This window comes from Vanessa cardui, chromosome Z (assembly GCF_905220365.1).
Source record: "Vanessa cardui chromosome Z, ilVanCard2.1, whole genome shotgun sequence".
In the NCBI taxonomy this organism is placed as follows: Eukaryota; Metazoa; Arthropoda; class Insecta; order Lepidoptera; family Nymphalidae; genus Vanessa; species Vanessa cardui.
In genome coordinates, this window is record NC_061154.1 from 2,195,028 (window position 1) to 2,215,154 (window position 20,127).

Genomic DNA, 20,127 nt, shown 5'->3' on the forward strand with positions numbered 1-20,127 from the left:
AATACGACATAATATGTAATAAATAAATCTAATTAAATAACCTGTCGTTATTTTAACAAGCCACGAACAATTCTTGTGCTCAACATATTTTGTATCAACTGTTTTTTGCTATGATCTATTCATAAATTCTTGCGCGGCTAATTTTAATTAGATAAATACCGTTAAGCACACGTAGTTATGTATTATGTTATTATTATTTATCATACGATTATTTTAATGATTTCAATACAAATAATTTTATATGAAAATAATAATTTAATTAATTTATAACAAATACTCCATAATAATCGACGTACATTACATAGCCCTTTTTTTAAATAATGGCACAGCTATCAGTGCCATTAAAATAACCATAGCCATCCTGGAAATATAACTTGGACCGTGTAACATCAACACAGTGGTAGGGCTTTGTGCAAGCCCGTCTGGGTAGGTACCTCATCAGTTATTCTACCGTCAAATAACAGTACTCAGTATTGTTGTGTTCCGGTTTGAAGGGTGAGTGAGCCAGTGTAACTACAGGCACAAAGGTCATAACATTTTAGTTCCCAAGGTTGGTGGCACATTGACGATGTAAGGAATAGATAATATATCTTACAACGTCATTGTCTATGGGTGATGGTGACCACTTACCATCAGGTGGCCCATATGCTCGTCCGCCAACTTATAGCGGTGCTTGCCTGGGTTTGAACCCGCAATCATCGGTTAAGATACACGCGTTCTAACCACTGGGCCATCTCGATTCATACAAGAAACTTATATCTCACACGATAACAGCTTATGAATTATATTGAAATAAGCCTAATGGCATAATTGCATAATAATGATTTATAAAAACAAATGACGTTTAACTTGAATATGGCTACAAATTATCTCGTCGAAAAAACTAACGTCACGTCAACTGAACGTCACGTTGACGTGTTCGTTATAATTACGACTACTACTCGTCTACGGGAGAATATGAGTAGTAGACGTGACTTGACGTGACGTGGTCTAACGAGTTTTCGTAAAAACAAGCTCGTATTGCTAACTGTCGGCCAAATGACCGTCAGTGATTCGTTTGAGTTTTTTTTTTGTAATAATAAAAACAAGGATTTAATTTATCCGAGTAATTCCCCGCCTTAATCGATTTATCCGAAATTTTATTAAAACTCAACTAGTGTATCATTCGAATTTCGAACACACTTAAGCATTTATTAACACTTAATTGTTTTCATGTGACGATAAAATTTTAACTGGCAACATTTTTTTTTTTAATTAGCGTAAATATTTCACAATCCTCCGAAGACAATTAACGAACGGATGTTATCAAATTCAATTTTTTTATTGTTATAAAAATAAGTTTCTTGTATTTTTATTCACCTCTAACAAAGCGTGGAATAACTTCGAATTAAGAAACGGAAAAACTTTATATTATCAAAACATTTTTTGTTTTTTGGTAGGTATTCGAAAATATATTTCATACAAAAACACCTTAGGTACGCTATTATAGACAACATTAATATTAATTTTATATGTGTACATCTATAGAGTAGTATAGATGTACACATATAAAATTAATATTAGAAAGTAACCCTGAACCAGACAACTTGATAGTATAAATGGACTTCTTGTATTGACATCGATCTACGTTATACAGTAAAAAATACATATAATATTTGCTATTATAATTATAGTAATCTCAAAATGTTTATATAACATATATAAAGGAGACTGCATCTCAATAATCTATATTAATAATTTCATGCAGTTTTACGTTAGAACCGATCGAAACCTATTCATAATTATGGATCATTAAGATATAATCATTTTTAATCGATAGCTTATATAGGTAATATAAGAGATATTTCGATATTAAATCCATGAAATTCAATGTTTTGACAGCACAAGGGGCGGCCATGTTTGACGTTTACAGGTGCGTTCAGAAATCTGTGTTAAAAATTAATATTGTTAGTATTCACCACCTTAAATAAAAATTATAAATATTTGATAATCCTATATAAAAGAGTTACATGAAAAGTAAATGATGAAACATATTTGTTTAAATTTTATTTATTTAACTCGAGAGGGTTTCTAGTGTTTAACAAAATCATTCAATCGACCTGTTTTAAAGGTCACTTGTCAAAGCATATTACCATTTCATATAAAATGACTTGTTTTTAAATACTATCTGTTCCCGCGACTATTATTTATTTAACAAAAAAGTTATCGTTGTAGTCAACGTTACTCCTTATTACGTCGGCGTTCTACCAGTGAAAGTCCTGTAAAAATCGGTCCAGCAGTTCCAGAGATTAGCTGCAACAAACAGACAAATAAAAATTGTATACAATGTTACTTTGGTATATGTCCCCTTTGTGCAAACATATTCAATTAACACGGTTATTTTAATATTATTAAGTGACACTCCCAATTTTATTATATCTATCTATAGAAGATTTGGTATTTAAACGTATTGCACTAAAAACGCAAGTACACGTATTTTTCTACCGATGTTTGAAATTATGTTCATAATTAAGACCATAAACGTCAATGATATAACAACGTTTCGAACGAGTATCGCCGACAAAAAGCCTTAATTATACCTAAGCGTTATTTCGAAATAGTATCTTGCAAATTATAAACACGATAAAATAGCGTAAGTATGACGTTTACATTTTTAAAACTGCGTTGTTTAGACGTTTTATTGCGTCCAGTCATTAAATACCAATTTAATAAGTTCCGCTATTATACGAGATTAATTTTAATTAGCGATATCACGTTTCGATAAAAAAAATCAAATGTCAAAAGTATAATCTGCATTTTCACATTCTCACAAAAAAAACTTCGACACGTGACCAGTGACAAACCTCGTTCATATTCCTAATTTAAATTTAAATTTCGAATCGATACAATAATATTCTGCTATAAAATAAAAATTCGCACGATATTACACTAAGCAAAACATTGATATGCAAAATATTCAGAAAGTTTTTAATTAAACGATCATTGATTGGTTGGATCTTGCATGCTCATCAATCAATTGATCGTAATGTGTCGCTTTCAAATCCTCTACGGAATGAGTCATGAGTCATTCCATTCATTCAATGAATTGATAGAATGAACGTAGACGGGATTTAAAACACAACAACACATGTTTGCTAACTTTGAGAACAGATTGCATTTGAATATTTAACGGTCAACTGTTGCAAGGGAAACGACATGTCTTAAACAGTTTTATGAGTGCAATTAATCTTGTCATTCAATCATCCATTCATACGCAAAAAGTATAATTTTTTTACACACAGGATATATAATATTGGAATAGCTCAGGATAGGATTTTGTGCAATATACTAATTTAATATAAAGGAATATACGACCATTTAAATTTATCGTTACATGAAAATGCAATTTATATAGAAATCCTATTCAGTCTGAAAATTAGTTATAGACGTCATAATGATAATCGATCTATGTTTCGTCCAATTAACAGTCGTATAAAATGTATAGGTTGCAGTAGTGTTGCAGTTTTGCTTAGTTTAGTTTACAACCGTACAGTAATGAATAGTGTTCAAAATGTAGTTTCTACTCAAGTATATTTTTTTAAAACAAAGTCGCCTTCTCTGTCCCTATATCCCTATGCATGCTTAAATCTTTAAAGAAACGCAACGGATTTTGTTGTGATTTATTTTAATAGATTACAGTGATTCGGGAAGAAGGTTTTTTGTAATGCATGGACAATATAGTAAATAAACAAATTCTGTAGTACATTTAGTACCAGTATTGCACCCGTGCGACGCCGGGGCAGGTCGTAGTTTGTATATACAACTTGCTTACGTTACGACCAAAACAATATAATTATCAACCAGTCTGGCCGGCTCACAATTTCACCTAAATTCCAAACGTCCGAATGAGATCTTGGGTCAAGGAAAATTCTCAACCTTTCATAATGACAGTTCGCAGGCAAGTTCTTAATGAGTCTTAAAATAAACACGAGGGAGCAACGACATATAACCGATTCCATCCAGACCAACCGTACGCCGTCAGATTGATGTGGTACCGTCCACTTTCAACCAGATGCAGCCGCCTGATTAATTGTAACAAGAATTAACGATAATATTGCGTGATGATGCGAGCGTTAAACTTAAACGTTTAGTATTCCGATGTTTGTGATGTAGTCTTTCAGTCTTTGATCTTATCATATTCATAATTGATATTAGAATTCGTAGACTTTAGTTTTTCATTTATAATGTAAATAAATAAATATCGTATTCATTTATAAGCAATAGTTGTCCGACATAGCTTCGTTTGCATTTACAGAGCAACCCATTTCTTCAAATGTTAGACAGAAAACATATTTTGTAATTTCTCTTTGATTAGGCCGTAGTTTAACAGACCGTTTATATTGGTATAGATGTATTGATTGATGCAAATCATGTCTATCGAAGATGTCTTACAGAAAACTCAAAATTACGTTATGGTTCCCATGTCGGTGCTCGTCTTTCTAGTGGTTAGTATATTCAGCTGCAGCTCTCCATGGCCCTACATGGGTTATTCATGATGAAATTTACAGTAGTAGCCAATAGTTAGAAAGTTGTCAGTATTACACTCTCGTGAGCAAGATCTTAAAAGCTGTTGGCACCTGCACTCTCTCCAGTATTATCAGATTGTCAACTCATGGGACGAGATTAACACTCACTTTTCTGTTACACATCTGTGCTGATAATAATATTGCTCAATATATATATGTATCGTACAAAGTTTTGTAATAAGATTGTCTATCATGATAATATTTTTGAAAAATTAAGTATTTCTCTAATCCGGTTTAAATCAGCTAAACAAATTCCCAATCAAATAGAATGATCAAAAAATTGACGGAACAGTTCATCCTTACAAAAATACTCTTTTGTCATGATTTTTTAAATATACTTAAAGTAAGTAAAGTAAAGTAATATTATTTTGAATTGAAATAATAATTATAATACGGCTTTGATTTTTAAATACATATTTATTTGAAAAACCATTCATTAGTATGATTATTGATTCGGTTATCGACACCGTATTGTGGGACTCCCGTCACTTCCTCTCGTGGCGTGGTGCGGCGACTGGTACTGCCTGGCACGAGAAAAACAAAAGGCGGTGGATTTTGAATGGGCAGGGCAGAAGAAAGCTAGATTCGTAGATGGGCGGAAAAAGGATCTAATTATATACAATAAACGGATAAATAATATATGTATGGATTGGTAAATTAATATAGTGACATAAATTAATGCTATGTGAGTAGTTTTATTAGACTTTAATGAAAATTGGATTTTTTTGTGAAGTGTCTGAAAAAATCTTGGTCAGTTTCGGGCTTCTCAAGCCGCGATTACTTTTATAAATTTGTACTGACAGACAGATGGCGTGAACATTAATTGTGGTAGTTACAATGTGTTAATGTAACATTTATCTTGCTATTTATAAACTGAAATCCAGCGGACGCGTTTATATTTGTCTTGTGTGCAATTGAAGCATATTTTTTGTTTATATATTATCGTTACGTTCTATTTATCACCTATCTTAACCGTTGATTGCGGGTTCAAACCCAAGCAAGCACCACTATATATATGGGCCTAATTTGTGTTATAATTCGTCTAGTACTGGGCGGTGAAGGAAAACATCGTGAGGAAACCTGCCATGTGTAGACACATTTCATCGAAATTCTGCCACATCTGCATTCCACCAAACCGCATTGGAACAGCGTGGTGGAATATGTTCCAAACCCTCTCCTTAATGGAAGAGGAGGCCTTACCTCAGCAGTGGGAAATGTACAGGCTGTTACTTTACTTTGCTTTATATTGAAATCTGAACGTTATATATTGAACACTGTGAAATAGCACTCGAGGTAGATTTTGTAGCTAACAAGCCTTTTAGTATACAAAACCATTTGACGTCTATAACAAGCGATGTATCTTCTTATTAAATTATATTCCCAAACAACAACAAACTTTTGAATAATAATTTTAATTTAAATATTTTCTTCTCTTATCAACGTCCTCGTAAACAAACACCCATTCGATTGACATAAATGTCACGATTATTTGTCAATAATAAGTTCGTCTCGCGCGCAAGAGTCGTCACAAACTCGCGAAACGAGTGCGACCTTACCCAACGCGGGATTTGAACCCGGAATTACATTCCACAAGCGGTTTACTGTATAATGATGACAGTGAGTATCTCGGCCGGACGAACAAATACTTTTTTTTTGTAACGTGCCGATAATACCATTCAGATCCCTTCCTTTTGTAACTGGTTCACGAAAACCGGCTCTTCGGTTGGGGTTAATGACTCAATTCCTGAAAATAAGCTTAACACCTGAATTTGTCGCTATTGTATCTAGATTTACACTTACTCTACAAACTGGGACATAAAAAAACATATTGCTCTCTCTTTCTCTCGAAGTGTCTCCACTCCTGACTGACACTTGGTCACGAACACAAACCTGAAAACTAGGCATAGATATTATTGTGGACGAGTGTATTTGACAACATAGGACTAAGATTAGGAGTATCTCACTCTCAATCTTAGTCCTATGGTACGGAAATACGACTGAAAATAGATGATTTACTTGATTTCGGAGGCATGAGAGTGTAAAACAACCATATTTCTAAAACAGTTCTGCTAAGGATTATCTTGATAGGAAATTATTTGTTTTCATGTCTTTCTACATGCAAATAATGACATTTAAAAATCGCTTAAAATGTCTCAAAATTATATCACAACTTAAGGAAACATGTTAAGGATTATTATTGATTTCCTTTTTTTTTAGTAATAAGGAAAATCAATTGAAAAAACTAAACTTAATACGTATTCCAAGAACATTAACAAAATTTGCAAATAAAAAAAAATATTCAAACTTTATCCTCTATCAATAATATAACCAGTTTCTCTTAAAGGACTTCGAAGTAATCTTCCTCAATATTTTTTAACACTTTAAATCGAGAAGCAATATGTATTATCACATGGTACAGGAACGATTACAAATCAACGTGTTTTAATTGATTATTTAATTTACATAACATTAGCATAAATAGATGCGTCTAATGTTAATACTTTGTTAGATAAATAAACAATAATTCACTGTATTTTGTAATCAAATTATAATTTATGATGCTAATACAAATACCGAGCTTAAGATCTTATCAGAATACGGATCTTCATTACAATATTATCATTATAAAGAGGTTACTTCTGTTATTGTTTTAATACCAACATTTAATTCTATCGAAATAGTTCTTACATATTGTACTTTCATGAAAGGCATATTCTGTATCATATAGAAAGAGGTGACGTTATGGAGGATGGGGAATGCTCCCTTAAACTCGAAAAGAGAATCAGAAAGAAACGATATTCAAGCCACTCCATCATGCACAGTACTCAGGCCCATTAAACCTGAACCCAATGATGTTTTCCGTATACTTTTCATCAAGGAAAGCTTGGATTAGGACCTTTACATGTTTACTTAAATTTTCCAACCATAACGCGTGTTCCTATAATATTGTTTATATAGAATTGGAGTTTCTGTGATTGTTTCATATCGATCAGCCGAGATCGTCCAATAGACCGCAAAATCTTCAAACCCTAAAATTGACTTTTCATGTGCATATATTTTGTTAATAATTAATCACAAGTTCAAGTGGAACTCTGTGGTAGAATATGCTCGAACCTTCTCCTCAAAAGGAGAAGAGGCCTTAGCCCAGCATTGGGAAATTTACAGGCTGTTACTATTATTGTCATAACCGTATAAGCTAAACACACTCAATGTATGTGTGAGTTAATTTCAGAGGACAATTCCAAAAATCATTAGCGACTGTAACTACAAATTGTATTTGCTTTAGAACTTATTGTCAACGTCGCCATTGTCTTCTGTCCTTGGTTTATTCATAAATGGGTAATACTTTGACATGCCTTCATTTCCGGTCAGAGAAAATTTGTGTCATTTGATATTAATTGATAGTGTCGAGTCTCTATTTGAAACTTTATTGCCAAGTTCATGGCTTTGTTGTGGGGATTAAACAAAGGGCTGATTGATATATGTTTATAAAACACGCCATAATCTTCGAAATTACTGGCCTCCAACAAAGGTATGAGATTCGCAGGTAATTTTGTAATTATTTCATTGAAGGCGATCGAAGTATTATATTTGATGAAATAAAATTAATAATCTTTTATTTGATTTGCCTTGATTTATACCAAAAATAGTGTTTGTAACAAAAATCAATTTATGTTGATACAGTGTATAACATATTTTTCTTATGGGTTCTTTTATTTTATATGGACAGGGAGGTTACTTCTCACCAACCGATGGGCATTTCGGTCGTTATTCTTTTTAATTAAAATCAATATATTTGTGATCAATAATCAACAGATAAAAAAAATTATTGTTGAATAGAAAAATAATAGCAAAATACATAAATATGGACAATCTTTGTTGATAACCGTCGGATAAAATTGATATTACATAATAAAAACATTTTGTCGCGTTTAGATCTTATCACAGCATAGTGAACGTCGGCAACAATAAATTCCGATTAAGTTATGGCAACGTAAATATCGGTCAAGATGCGCCTGCGCATATCACAACAGTGGGTGTCCTTACCGTGGAACGAGTTTGTTTCATCACTAGCACTCGCTCGTGAATTGTCTCGTGGCCGCTAGTCCTTGCATAAATACTAAATAATACGTACGATGGATTGTTTATTGGTTTTAGAATTCGAAATATTACATCTGTGTTTTTATTCTCAGCTCTAAATTTCATTTCATTATAATACATATAAAATCATAGCAATAATACTTTGCGGCAAGTTTATTTTTTCAAATAAATAAATATTGGACAACATTACATACGTTACTCTGATGCCAATGTAAGTAGCTAAAGCACTTGTGTTATGGAAAATCAGAGGTAGCGACGATACCACAAACACCCAGACGCAAGGCAATATAGAAAAGTAAAGAATTTTCTACATCAATTCGGCCAGGAATCGAACCCGGGACTTCGGAGTGGCTTACCCATGAAAACCGATGTACACACTACTCGATCACGGAGGTCGTCAATGGAATAAAAATCCTAAAGAATACATATTATAATGAGTAAAAATACAAATAAACATTCTTTTTATTATCTTAAATATTTTGTCGAAACGTTTGACGACGAACATATATTTATACTTTTGGAGTACGAGTTTGCTTCGCGTGAGCCGGAATAACTGTTCGCAACTTCTGGTGCTCAAGTCTTTTGATCTTTATACAAAGCCAAATTGATTAGAAGATACGACGTATGACTAGAATCTTATTTCTATACTATTCTTTTCGGCGTGATCCTGTATAGTTTGTATGAAAGTAATTTCGATACCGTTACAAAAGGCTACCAACAATTTCATGCACCGTTAAAGTAGTTTTTTATTATTCATTGTTATCATGCAAACAAGTCTAAAGTCAGAAATACAACTACCTGTCAAAGTGTTCGCGGATATTATAAAAGCGTCTGCAAACCTTCTTAACTAATAAAACGACTTATGTAGTTTTATATTACTTTATAAAGAAGTATATTTGGGAATGTATTCTTGGTGGTAGTGCTTTATGCAAGCCCGTCTGGGTAGGTACCACCCACTCATCAGTTATTCTACCGCCAAATTACAGTACTCAGTATTGTTGTGTTCCGGTTTTAAGGGTGAGTGAGCCAGTGTAACTACAGGCACAAGGGACATAATATCTTAGTTCCCAAGGTTGGTGGCGCATTGACAATGTAAGGAATAGTTAATATTTCATTTCATTATCTATGGGTGATGGTGACGACTTACCATCAGGTGGCCTATATGCTCCGCCAACCTATACCATAAAAAAATGTTGTGAATGTGAATCTCGTTTCAATTCACCAAAAAAAGTATGATGTCAAACATAAATCGTATTGTGGTCGCTGTTCTCTGCGACTTCATCCGACATTTTTCCTTTGAATTCCCATAATTTATATGAATATGTATCTATCATATTCCTAGACTAACTGTATTAAATATCAAAAATAAATTTTTAGAATAGTTTAGAATAGTGTTGAACAACAACAACAGCACATGGTGATATTCTAGAGCAAATATCCGTACTCTTATTTATTTCCAAAGTTACTACTGACACACTCGGAATTTTCGGATAACGAATATAAAATTCAAATAATCGTATCCGTGTTAAAATAATTGATTTTAAAGCAAGCGATTAATTGCATATCGTACTTGAACTACGATTAGACATTACGCCAATTAGACGTAAACACTAATTGATTGAACAACTACAAGGGTAAGGCTGTATTTCAAGTATTTGAATACAAGTTTAATAGATACAGTATAAAACAAAGTCGCTTACCGCTGTCTGTCCCTATGTATGCTTAGACCTTTCAAATTACGCAACGGATTTTGATGATTTTTTTTTTTATAAATAGATTGATTCGAGAGAAAGGTTTTTGTATATATACACGGACAATATATTAAAGGAACGAGAAAAAAAATATATTGTATATTTAGTAACAGTATTGCACCCGTGCAAAGCCGGGGCGGGTCGTTAGTCGATACTATGACGATCATGTTTTAAACTTAAGTCTCATATGCTTTCAAAAGTTTAACATTCAATCAAAGTCGGTTTTGTCATTTTTAAATTCTTTTTTTTTCTATAGTTCGTTTATCGTTCAAAAAGATTATTTAAACTAGCTGTTGTAGCTCATCAGGTGTTACTTTTATAAAAGCTTATGTGGAAGCAGACTATCATAGTATGGGTTATGTTATGAATGAGGAACATTATGTGAAGGTTTTAAGCGTGAACGAGTAAAAAAAGGGATGCATGGATTGTATGAAAGATGAAATAGGCGGAAAGAATGTTACTTGTGTAATGACGACAATTAGTGAATATGGAAGAAGAAAACATATTGCTCCGATCCCGAGTAAATTGGGATAAGGACAGGAGGATGATAATGTCCATCTTTGGCCAGCAGGTTGGTACAGATTAGTACCAACGTACTAAACATTAAACATATTACAAATTATTTTAAGAATGTCTTTATTCTGTTTTATTAATTTTAATCCATTTTTAAACTCTCGACTGATTATTCTCTGAAACGATAACGTAACGCAATAGCGGGTATCACGTAACACGCATGAGATAAAATAAAACGCGTACTAGCAAGTACAAGTACAGGTTCATTTACGACGCGAACAATTTGACATAAATGCTTAACAATAAAGGCTAATTTTGTACAAAATGTTTTTACGTCACCAATTTCGTTTTGCCAATTCACCTGACCTCCAAAGACTTATTAAGTTGGCGGGGATGACAGGAAATGATGCAGGCAATGTTGTGTGTGATACCGTGGGAATGAATTTATTTGATTTAGATACGCTGGTTGACTATTAGTGTTTCTGGTGACGATGTCCTAATCATTGTATCGTATTTCGATTCTTCGGATTATTTTGTTAAAGGCTGTTTGGGTTATTGATACGAGTATTAATGGACTGAATAAAAAAAAATACTTAATTTTTTTTTTATTATAATTTTTAGACGTTTTACGATTTTTAAACTTCGATGTTTCGAAAAGCTTTAGGTATAAGTATTCTTTTACATAATATAATGTACGAAATATAGAATGTTGTCTGAGTTAAAAAATAGTCAGGTATAGAATACCTGCCAATAAAAATTAATATCAATTTTTTAACCGAGGCATCATCTGGGTTGAACAAAATTTAATCTCGAGTCTTAATGGAAGATCGCTCAAAGTTAATTCAAGCATGTTTGTTTACAACATATAAAAATTTTCACCAACCGCTATTGTATACTTGTACTGAGAAGAGAGGCATGTCCAACAGTGGGACAAATACGAGTTACTTTTTACACGACTGCCCAAAAGTGGAATACAATAATTTTAGAGCTCATGTGTGTATATGAGTTGCTTTGTGCCTTAACATTTTTGTATATCCGATGTATAACCTCATCCCAAATGACACTGGCTATTAATCAATGAATCCATTCAAACAGTCTACTCTTTTAATTTTTAATTTGATTCTGTATTTGAATTCTTCCACGTAAGAAATAAAAAAATAATAACTACAAATAAAAATACATACTGACCGTCTAATCAAATTCCAGCTATTGTGATCGGTAGCATAAAATATTTTGATGAGTAATCAAAACAGAAATAATAATATGAATAGCTTTATCCTTATCATAGGCGTCTAGCTACCACGTATTGTACATACCTTGCAATCATTACCTATATAACTATTATACGATATTCACCTTTCTGTCTATTAGGATAAGAACGTATATAGCCTGATAGATACGTCGATTACAACTATGAGGTCAGCTGAAAATCACCTCAGACGTGCTTTAAAAGCCTATTACATTGATAAAATATTAATTTAAATATAATCTGACGCCAGCTAGTTGAGCGGTATCATCAGTCTTTGTATTTACAATATATACATTAGTACATAAGCCTATGTACTCGGGAATATTAAACGTATGATGATCAGTAATCACACACCCTAATGTACACTAATATTATTACGAGGTAAAATTTATTATTTTGTGCCTACGGAAGAACTGTTCTAAATTTAAAAAAAACACTAGCAGTAAAAAGAAAGCTACATTATTCCTGAGTGCTGTAGAATGTAATATTTGTATAATATCATTTTTTTTATTCATAAATTACATCTTAATGAAATCCAAATTTAAGCAATCATAATCTGTTGAATAAATACTTACAAGATATATCAAAATATGGTATCAGTAAATTACGTGAATAAAATTTGATTTCATGGAAATTTTAACGCTAAAAAATAATGGTGTATATTGGAATAAAAAATGGAAACTTTATTCGATTCAAATATATAATATATTAGGATTAGGATAAGTATTAACAGTACTCAGTATTTTTGTTTGGCATTAAAGGGCAAATGAGCCAGTGTTATTGTAGCTACAAGGGACATACATCTTAACTTTCAAGTTTGTCATTGGACATGTAATTAATGGTTACTTCAGTAGTTTCCAACTTATCATAAAATTTAATATAAATTGTATGTTATCACAAAAACGATCATTGCCTCATCTTAATTCGACGATAAAATGATACCCGTCTAAATTAAAATGCTTCTCAGAAACGTAGTACAACTCTGTCCCCAGTGTAAGTTTAATTTTAAACTCGTAAACAGGTAATCGACAACGACGAACGAAAACATAACCGATTTATCGTTCATACACATACACATAAAGTTACACAATAGAACATTGGATGATCGTATTTGTTTTGGTCGTACCCGTCCGGAATATTATAGACACAAGGTTTGATTACCGAAAGACTAATCGTTGAACACGACAACAATCACTATAGTCATACATTCTGAAAAGCAAATATTACAAAATATTTTCTACATATGCGTACATTTACATTTCTTTTGTTAAATAAATTAATGACCGCGATGGCCCAGTGGTTAGAACACGTGCATCTAAACCGATGATCGCGGGTTCAAATTTTGTGTTTGTTATTAATCTCGTGCTCGTGAAGGAAAACATCGTGAGGAAACTTGCGTGTGTATTCCTCTAAACCGCATTAGAACAGCGTGGTAGAATATATTCTAAAGCTTCTCCTCATGGGGAGAAAAGGTCTTAGCCCAGCCGTGGGAAATTTTCAGGCTGTTGTTGTAAATTAATGGTTTGTTTACCAGACATTATGTAGGCCGTGTAACGTCTATAAATAATATTAGTGTAAACTATCATCCAAAAACAACTTTATAAGAATGTAGGTAGTAACGGCGCTTTCACACCGATGTTTTCGCTCGCGTTATTTGTGCGACACTATGCACCGATAAGGACAAGAGTATACAAATTGTGTGAGATAGAACGAGACATGATTACGCTACCGCATGCGAATGCTTCGGTGTGAAAGTCTGACTAGAATATTACATAAACCAAAAGTAGTTTTATTTTAATGGTAATAAACTATTAATTAATCAAAGTAATTGGTACATTACAAAAAAACTATACCGTGTAAATATTTATTTTTTATAAGCATCGATTACAATATAAGAAAAACTCTCTGATAATTTAAAATTAATTCGTCTGATATATTAAAATAAATATTAATTTGCCATAAAAAAGTTACAAACGTTCTTACAAAAATTTCTTCTGCGCAATTGATTCCAAAATACTGATAATAATATTCTTAAACAGTACCTAAATATTCATTGAGAAATTTGTCAATTACAATTTAAAGAAACCTATATTAATAAAGTTTACACACTTCGTGCGGTCGCTCGACGGTTATATGACGAAAGAGCAAGTGAAACAACACAATATTACAATATGTACTCAGCCGATGTTGTCCATTGTGGCGCTGAATGCGAATCAAATCGGAATTGTTACAGAAACTACCTCCTTGTCGATCACAACACGCTCCATCATTGTACTAGGTAGCTCGTGGATGCGATTCGCAAAACATGGCCTCTCGTCGATTGTATTTTTTTTCCTCCACGTCTCGAAAAACATTGACTGAAACCTTATATGATCGTATTGCAAATACGATTGCTTTGTAATATTAATCGTTTATTATAACTTAAGAGCGTTGTTATGAGTTGTACCAGAAATAGTTTCATTTGTATTGTCAAAATATCTAACGGTTCGTTTTGCTTGCAGGGCAAACGGAGAACACGGTATGACTGCGACGCACGGTGGCGGCAGTGAAGACCACCGCCCGGACAAGGATTCCGTATACACGATCAAAACTGGCTTCAAGAACGATGGCTACCAGCACGACAGAGATTCCAACGACGATATCGTCAAACCACCACCCCTGCCTACCGAAGACGACTCCTACGCCTCGGGCAAGGTCAAACTTTCGAGGAATGAGAAGTGGAGGATATTGAAGAATGTGGCGGCCGTGAGCTGCGCTTTCATGGTACAGTTCACCGCTTTTCAGGGAACTGCGAATCTCCAGTCGTCTATTAACGCCGCCGATGGGCTGGGTACAGTTTCACTGAGTTCCATTTACGCGGCACTCGTTGTGTCCTGCATATTTGTGCCCACGTTCCTAATTAAGAGGCTAACTGTGAAATGGACCTTGTGTCTCTCAATGCTCTGCTATGCGCCGTACATTGGCGCTCAATTCTTTCCCGCCTTTTACACGCTTGTACCGGCTGGAGTGATTGTTGGTCTTGGAGCAGCTCCTATGTGGACCTCGAAGGCTACATATCTGACTCAAGCTGGAAGTGTGTACGCAAAGCTAACAGATCAAGCCGTTGATGGCATAATCGTAAGATTCTTCGGGTTCTTCTTCCTTGCTTGGCAAACAGCTGAATTATGGGGAAACCTTATCTCAAGCTTAGGTAAGTAAACTGATACTTATCGTTCAAACTACACAGCATGAAAAATTTCGATTAAGGCTGTTAAAGTATAAATTAAACTCGTTTCTGATGTTACAATGGGTTTCGGCAGGCATCCGGGTTCAATGCCCTGACGATACAAATGAGTTTTTTTTTTACTATTGAAGATTCTCATTAATTTAATTTTGATGATACAAGTATCCCATTTATTTATGTTTAGCGGTTTCTTGTAAACGTGTAAATGATGCATCCTCGTAAATGAAGTATATAGCACGGTTAATTGTTCCTACTATTTATAAAAACATACTAAATGGCTACATTTTGTATGAGTCAATTTAGGAATCATGACATACAGCTTACATTTGTTTTATCCTTGGACAGTATTCTCATCGGGAGTACACAGCGGAAATACATCCAAAGAGAACACCAGTAGCACACTTCTATCATGCGGAGCCAACTTCTGCATGATCGGTGGAGGACATCACGACAACCAGAACCTACACCGACCACCAGACAGCGAGATATACGAGATCAGTGCCATATACCTCGCGTGTGTGGTGGTAGCCGTTTTGATGGTGGCTTTCCTTGTCGATCCTCTTTCAAGGTATGTTCAGCTTATGTACGTTAGCAACGAGTAAATCTTATATTTACAATGTATGTAGGCATGTATAACCCAACAAATTTAAGAATGCACCCAATATAACTAGTCTTGGTTCAGCTTGAGTATGCTTTATTAGGTAATACCCACAATAATATAATCCCTACAATAATCCATCTCATGTATGTACACTAGATCTTGTTCTCAGTTTTGCAATGTGTCATATTACATTTACAAATTATTACAGAATAACTTAAATATATCTTTGCCAATTAAATTTAATGATCTTTTTTGCGTATGTTATATTTGTGTTTCGTTATTAGTCATTCATCCTGTCATGTTCGAAGCTTTAAAATACTAAAGGAAGACAAACGGTAATTATTCTCTTAAAATTCATTAAACGCCTGTTACAATAGCCTCTTGGAATCATTGTTCTTTTTTGTATATTTTAATTGAGTTACCTTCGGAAAATAGAATCTTATTATCCGATTTCGGAGAACTCTTGAACATTACAAGAAGATCCGTTGATACGTTGTCATTGAAAAGGTTATACGTGGCAATTTAGATGTACTATCTAAAAGGATATTTTCTAAAGGATTTTACTAAAGTCTATACTTAAAGCGAGTGAAATATTAATATTATAGCATGTTTATTAAGATACGGAGAGAAGCAAAGAACATCAGATGCATCCAAGTTGACGGGAATTCAGCTGCTCTCGGCCACAGCATACCAGTTAAAGAAACCCAATCAACAGTTGCTCATCCCTATCACGCTGTGGATCGGGATGGAGCAAGCGTTCATCGGCGCTGATTACACTCAAGTAAGCACCACAATTACACCAAAATAAATAATATATAAAACCTTATTACCAGTTTTCCGCTTGTATGGATAGGGATTACCGCCCCATCAATTACACAACGTACTTAATTTCTGGAATACTATGTTCCGGTTTGAGGTCACACATTAGATCTTTTTTTTTTTAATTTCTTGCGTTCTAAATTTAAAGATCGTATTCCAAAATTTAAAAAAAAACTAAGTTCTTCATATTACATGTGACTTACAATAAAAATCTCTTTCAGGCCTACGTCTCATGTGCTCTCGGTATCCGATCCATCGGCTATGTTATGATATGCTTTGGAGTCGTGAACGCGTTATGCTCACTGCTCTTCGGTTCAGCTATGAAGTACATCGGACGATTCCCAATATTGGTGATGGGAGCCGCTCTTCACTTGGGTCTCATCGTCTGGCTGCTGATCTGGACACCGAACCCTGACTCACCGACAGTATTCTTCGTGATATCCGGCTTGTGGGGAGTTGGAGATGCTGTGTGGCAGACTCAAGTCAACGGTAAGATTTTATCTATATATCCAATATTCTTATGCCTCTATTCTTATACAGAACCCAAACTGAAAGAAAATCTAAATATCGATAGGATATCATTAGAGTCCAATAATGACTATGAAAAAATTGAATGAGGTATACCGATTAGAATAAAAAAGTCATATACATTTTCAACTAAATTTGGTGAATCCGTATGGACAAATATACCCAAAAATTTTATTTATTGTTAAGTGTGAAACCGTCTGGTCGTAGATGATAAATTAAAGGAATACAATTTCATCGTAAATACAAATCGTATACACATTATGCGGTCAAGCGTTATTATTATATTAATCTTATTTACAGTTTGTAATTAAAGATACAGGAAGTATTAAGAAGGCCGATGTGTTATTCTACATCGATATTTATATATAACTTATTATATGTTAATGAATGACAGATTAATTATTCAAACAAACATTACATGGCAACTTATGTAACTAATACAAAAAGTACTATTACAATTCGATTTGTTGATTATTATTTATATTTTAATGTTATCAAAACAAAGGAACATAGTCAATAGTTCAGTGGTTTTAAACGATTATATCTTTAACTTGGGCATGCTTCACTAGAACATTCTATTAAGAAATTCTTCGTTGAAACCGGTTCTGAATAGCACTAAGCCATGCCTCGGAGAGCACGTAGAAACTTTTCGTCCGATCGTTGCGGATAGGCCGAGTTAGGTTAGAGGTGCACCCGTGTTGTAATTCTCTCTACGTAACAGCCTAAACCTCGGCAATGGCCTCCAAAATTTAGTCAGAATTAACAAATTAACACTTAGACTTTTTTATTACAACACAGATTGCTATTATAAAAACCTATATGTAATGATTACATTACGTACGACTCCGTACATCATTAAGTTACGAGATCGAAAGGATCCGATGCCTTCGGTAAAAAACCGATTGGTAAAAAATTACACGTTTTTGTTATTAGGGACGCGAGATTTGCGATTATTGGTCACGGTTCGGTAGGCGCATGCGCAGGAACGCACACTACGAACGAAAAAACCGGTATCGAAGATATTATTGTATCTGACTGTGATGAATTCTCGAAATATGTGTAAAATTATTAATTACTTAAAACTTACTTAAATAACTTCTTAATATATTTTTAAATCTAATAGAAAAACAACACATAACTGTACATATAATCGAAAAACAAAAATAGTAAATATCATTTACAAATTTGTAACATAAAATCAACCTCATTTCATAACAATTGTTCGCAAAACGTTTGTAAATATATTATTACATAAATATAATGAAATTCGTTTACAGTCAACAGATAATATAACCGCCTCAGATATATAATATCGCGCTTAAGTAACCGAATGGCCAGGCCCTCGGTAGAGCGGAGTGCGAACATTCTAGTTGCTTGGGTCTTATTATAGGACTAACGTAGCCAGTTCCGGGAATAGGCTACCAACCTTATAACTGGGCGACGATATTTTTAGACTAGCTGAGGAATCTTCATATAAATAGAAGTAATATCTTAAAAGCCTCAGCGTTATTCTATTTATGAATATGTTTATAACTCATTAATTTTATGTTAGAATTTTGCGACCCTATAAAGGTTTTCTTAGTTCGTTTTTCAGTAAAAATTTAATACTTTATGGCAAGTTCGAACTTGGTGTTTTTTCAATATTAAATGCATGTTATTTTTATGCCATTAAGATTATCACAGATAATGTACATTTGATGTAATCCCGAGAAACAATGTCGGTTTTATGAATCTTTCAGATAAATTTATATGGTAGTTTATTTTTTCACTATTATTCTAAGTTAAAACAGACTGACGCACACGTATATTTTAAATTAATATTATATAAATAAAATTAATATGTGGAATATTCTGAAACTTTCTGTAACATTCGGTAATTCCAGACACCACTTTAAAAGACTACAATTCAGTTCATGTCTAATTATTAAGAAGTCTAAATGTTTTTTGGCAATCATTAAAAATTGTTTTGAAGTTAAAGTCTCTTAAAATTAAAGAGTTATTTTTAAAATTCTTGAGAATTCTTCAATTACAGACATTGAAAAATCGACATTAGCCTTTGCCGACGTAAGAAACGATTTTTTTTGTTTTGTCAAAACGTTTTACGAGAGAATAACATCCGAACAAACTGGAAGGTTCTATAATTTTCGCGTTAGTAATCTGAAAATGAGCAAGAAAATCAATTACATCACGGCCAGTAATTGGCTTGTCTGACGTCAGCGTGACTCCAATCCGCAAAGAACTATCATCAAAAAGATAAGAATCACAGGCTACTTACGCGAGTCTGTGCAGCGGATTATTGTAAGGTTTTATAGGAAAATACGCCTGAATAACTGTTGATTAAACGATTTAAACAAGGCGTTGTGTGAAAATAGTCTTGAGTCGTTAAGTCCCATAGCTTAGATCACTTGAATCTTAGTCGATGATTAGTTCGAGAATGGGAATCATCGAATTTCCCTGTGCTTAATTCGTGTTCTGAAATAAAACCATCAACCAGTATTGCAACAGCCTTGTGGGTTGAGACAGTTTCAAACTCCTCAATTGGAGTCTTGATCAGCAGTGGCGCATTCACAAGCTATTATTTAAAGAGAATATCTATCCATTGGTAAATATTATTATTTCCTAAAACTGCAAGATTATAATTGCTACCCGAGTAATAAGCTAGGTACAAAAGATGCAAATGCAAAGCAAAATGGATTTTGATCATTTTGATAAACCCACCAATTGAAACGAAGCATTCAACAAGTTTCATATCTCTGTAACCAATGAATATGTGACGC

General features: G+C 33.6%; 1 protein-coding gene across 2 annotated transcripts in view; it reads left to right on the plus strand.

The window, feature by feature from the left end:
* The window catches only part of LOC124542899 (UNC93-like protein), an 89,064-nt gene that overhangs the window by 63,444 nt on the left and 5,493 nt on the right, over positions 1–20,127 (plus strand). For both annotated transcript variants that reach the window (XM_047120809.1, XM_047120810.1), the window contains 4 exons: positions 14,681–15,369; positions 15,748–15,970; positions 16,622–16,784; positions 17,044–17,311. In XM_047120809.1, coding sequence (XP_046976765.1) covers positions 14,700–15,369; positions 15,748–15,970; positions 16,622–16,784; positions 17,044–17,311 — 1,324 coding nt within the window. In that variant the 5' untranslated portion in view covers positions 14,681–14,699. The remainder of the gene's footprint in view (positions 1–14,680; positions 15,370–15,747; positions 15,971–16,621; positions 16,785–17,043; positions 17,312–20,127) is intronic.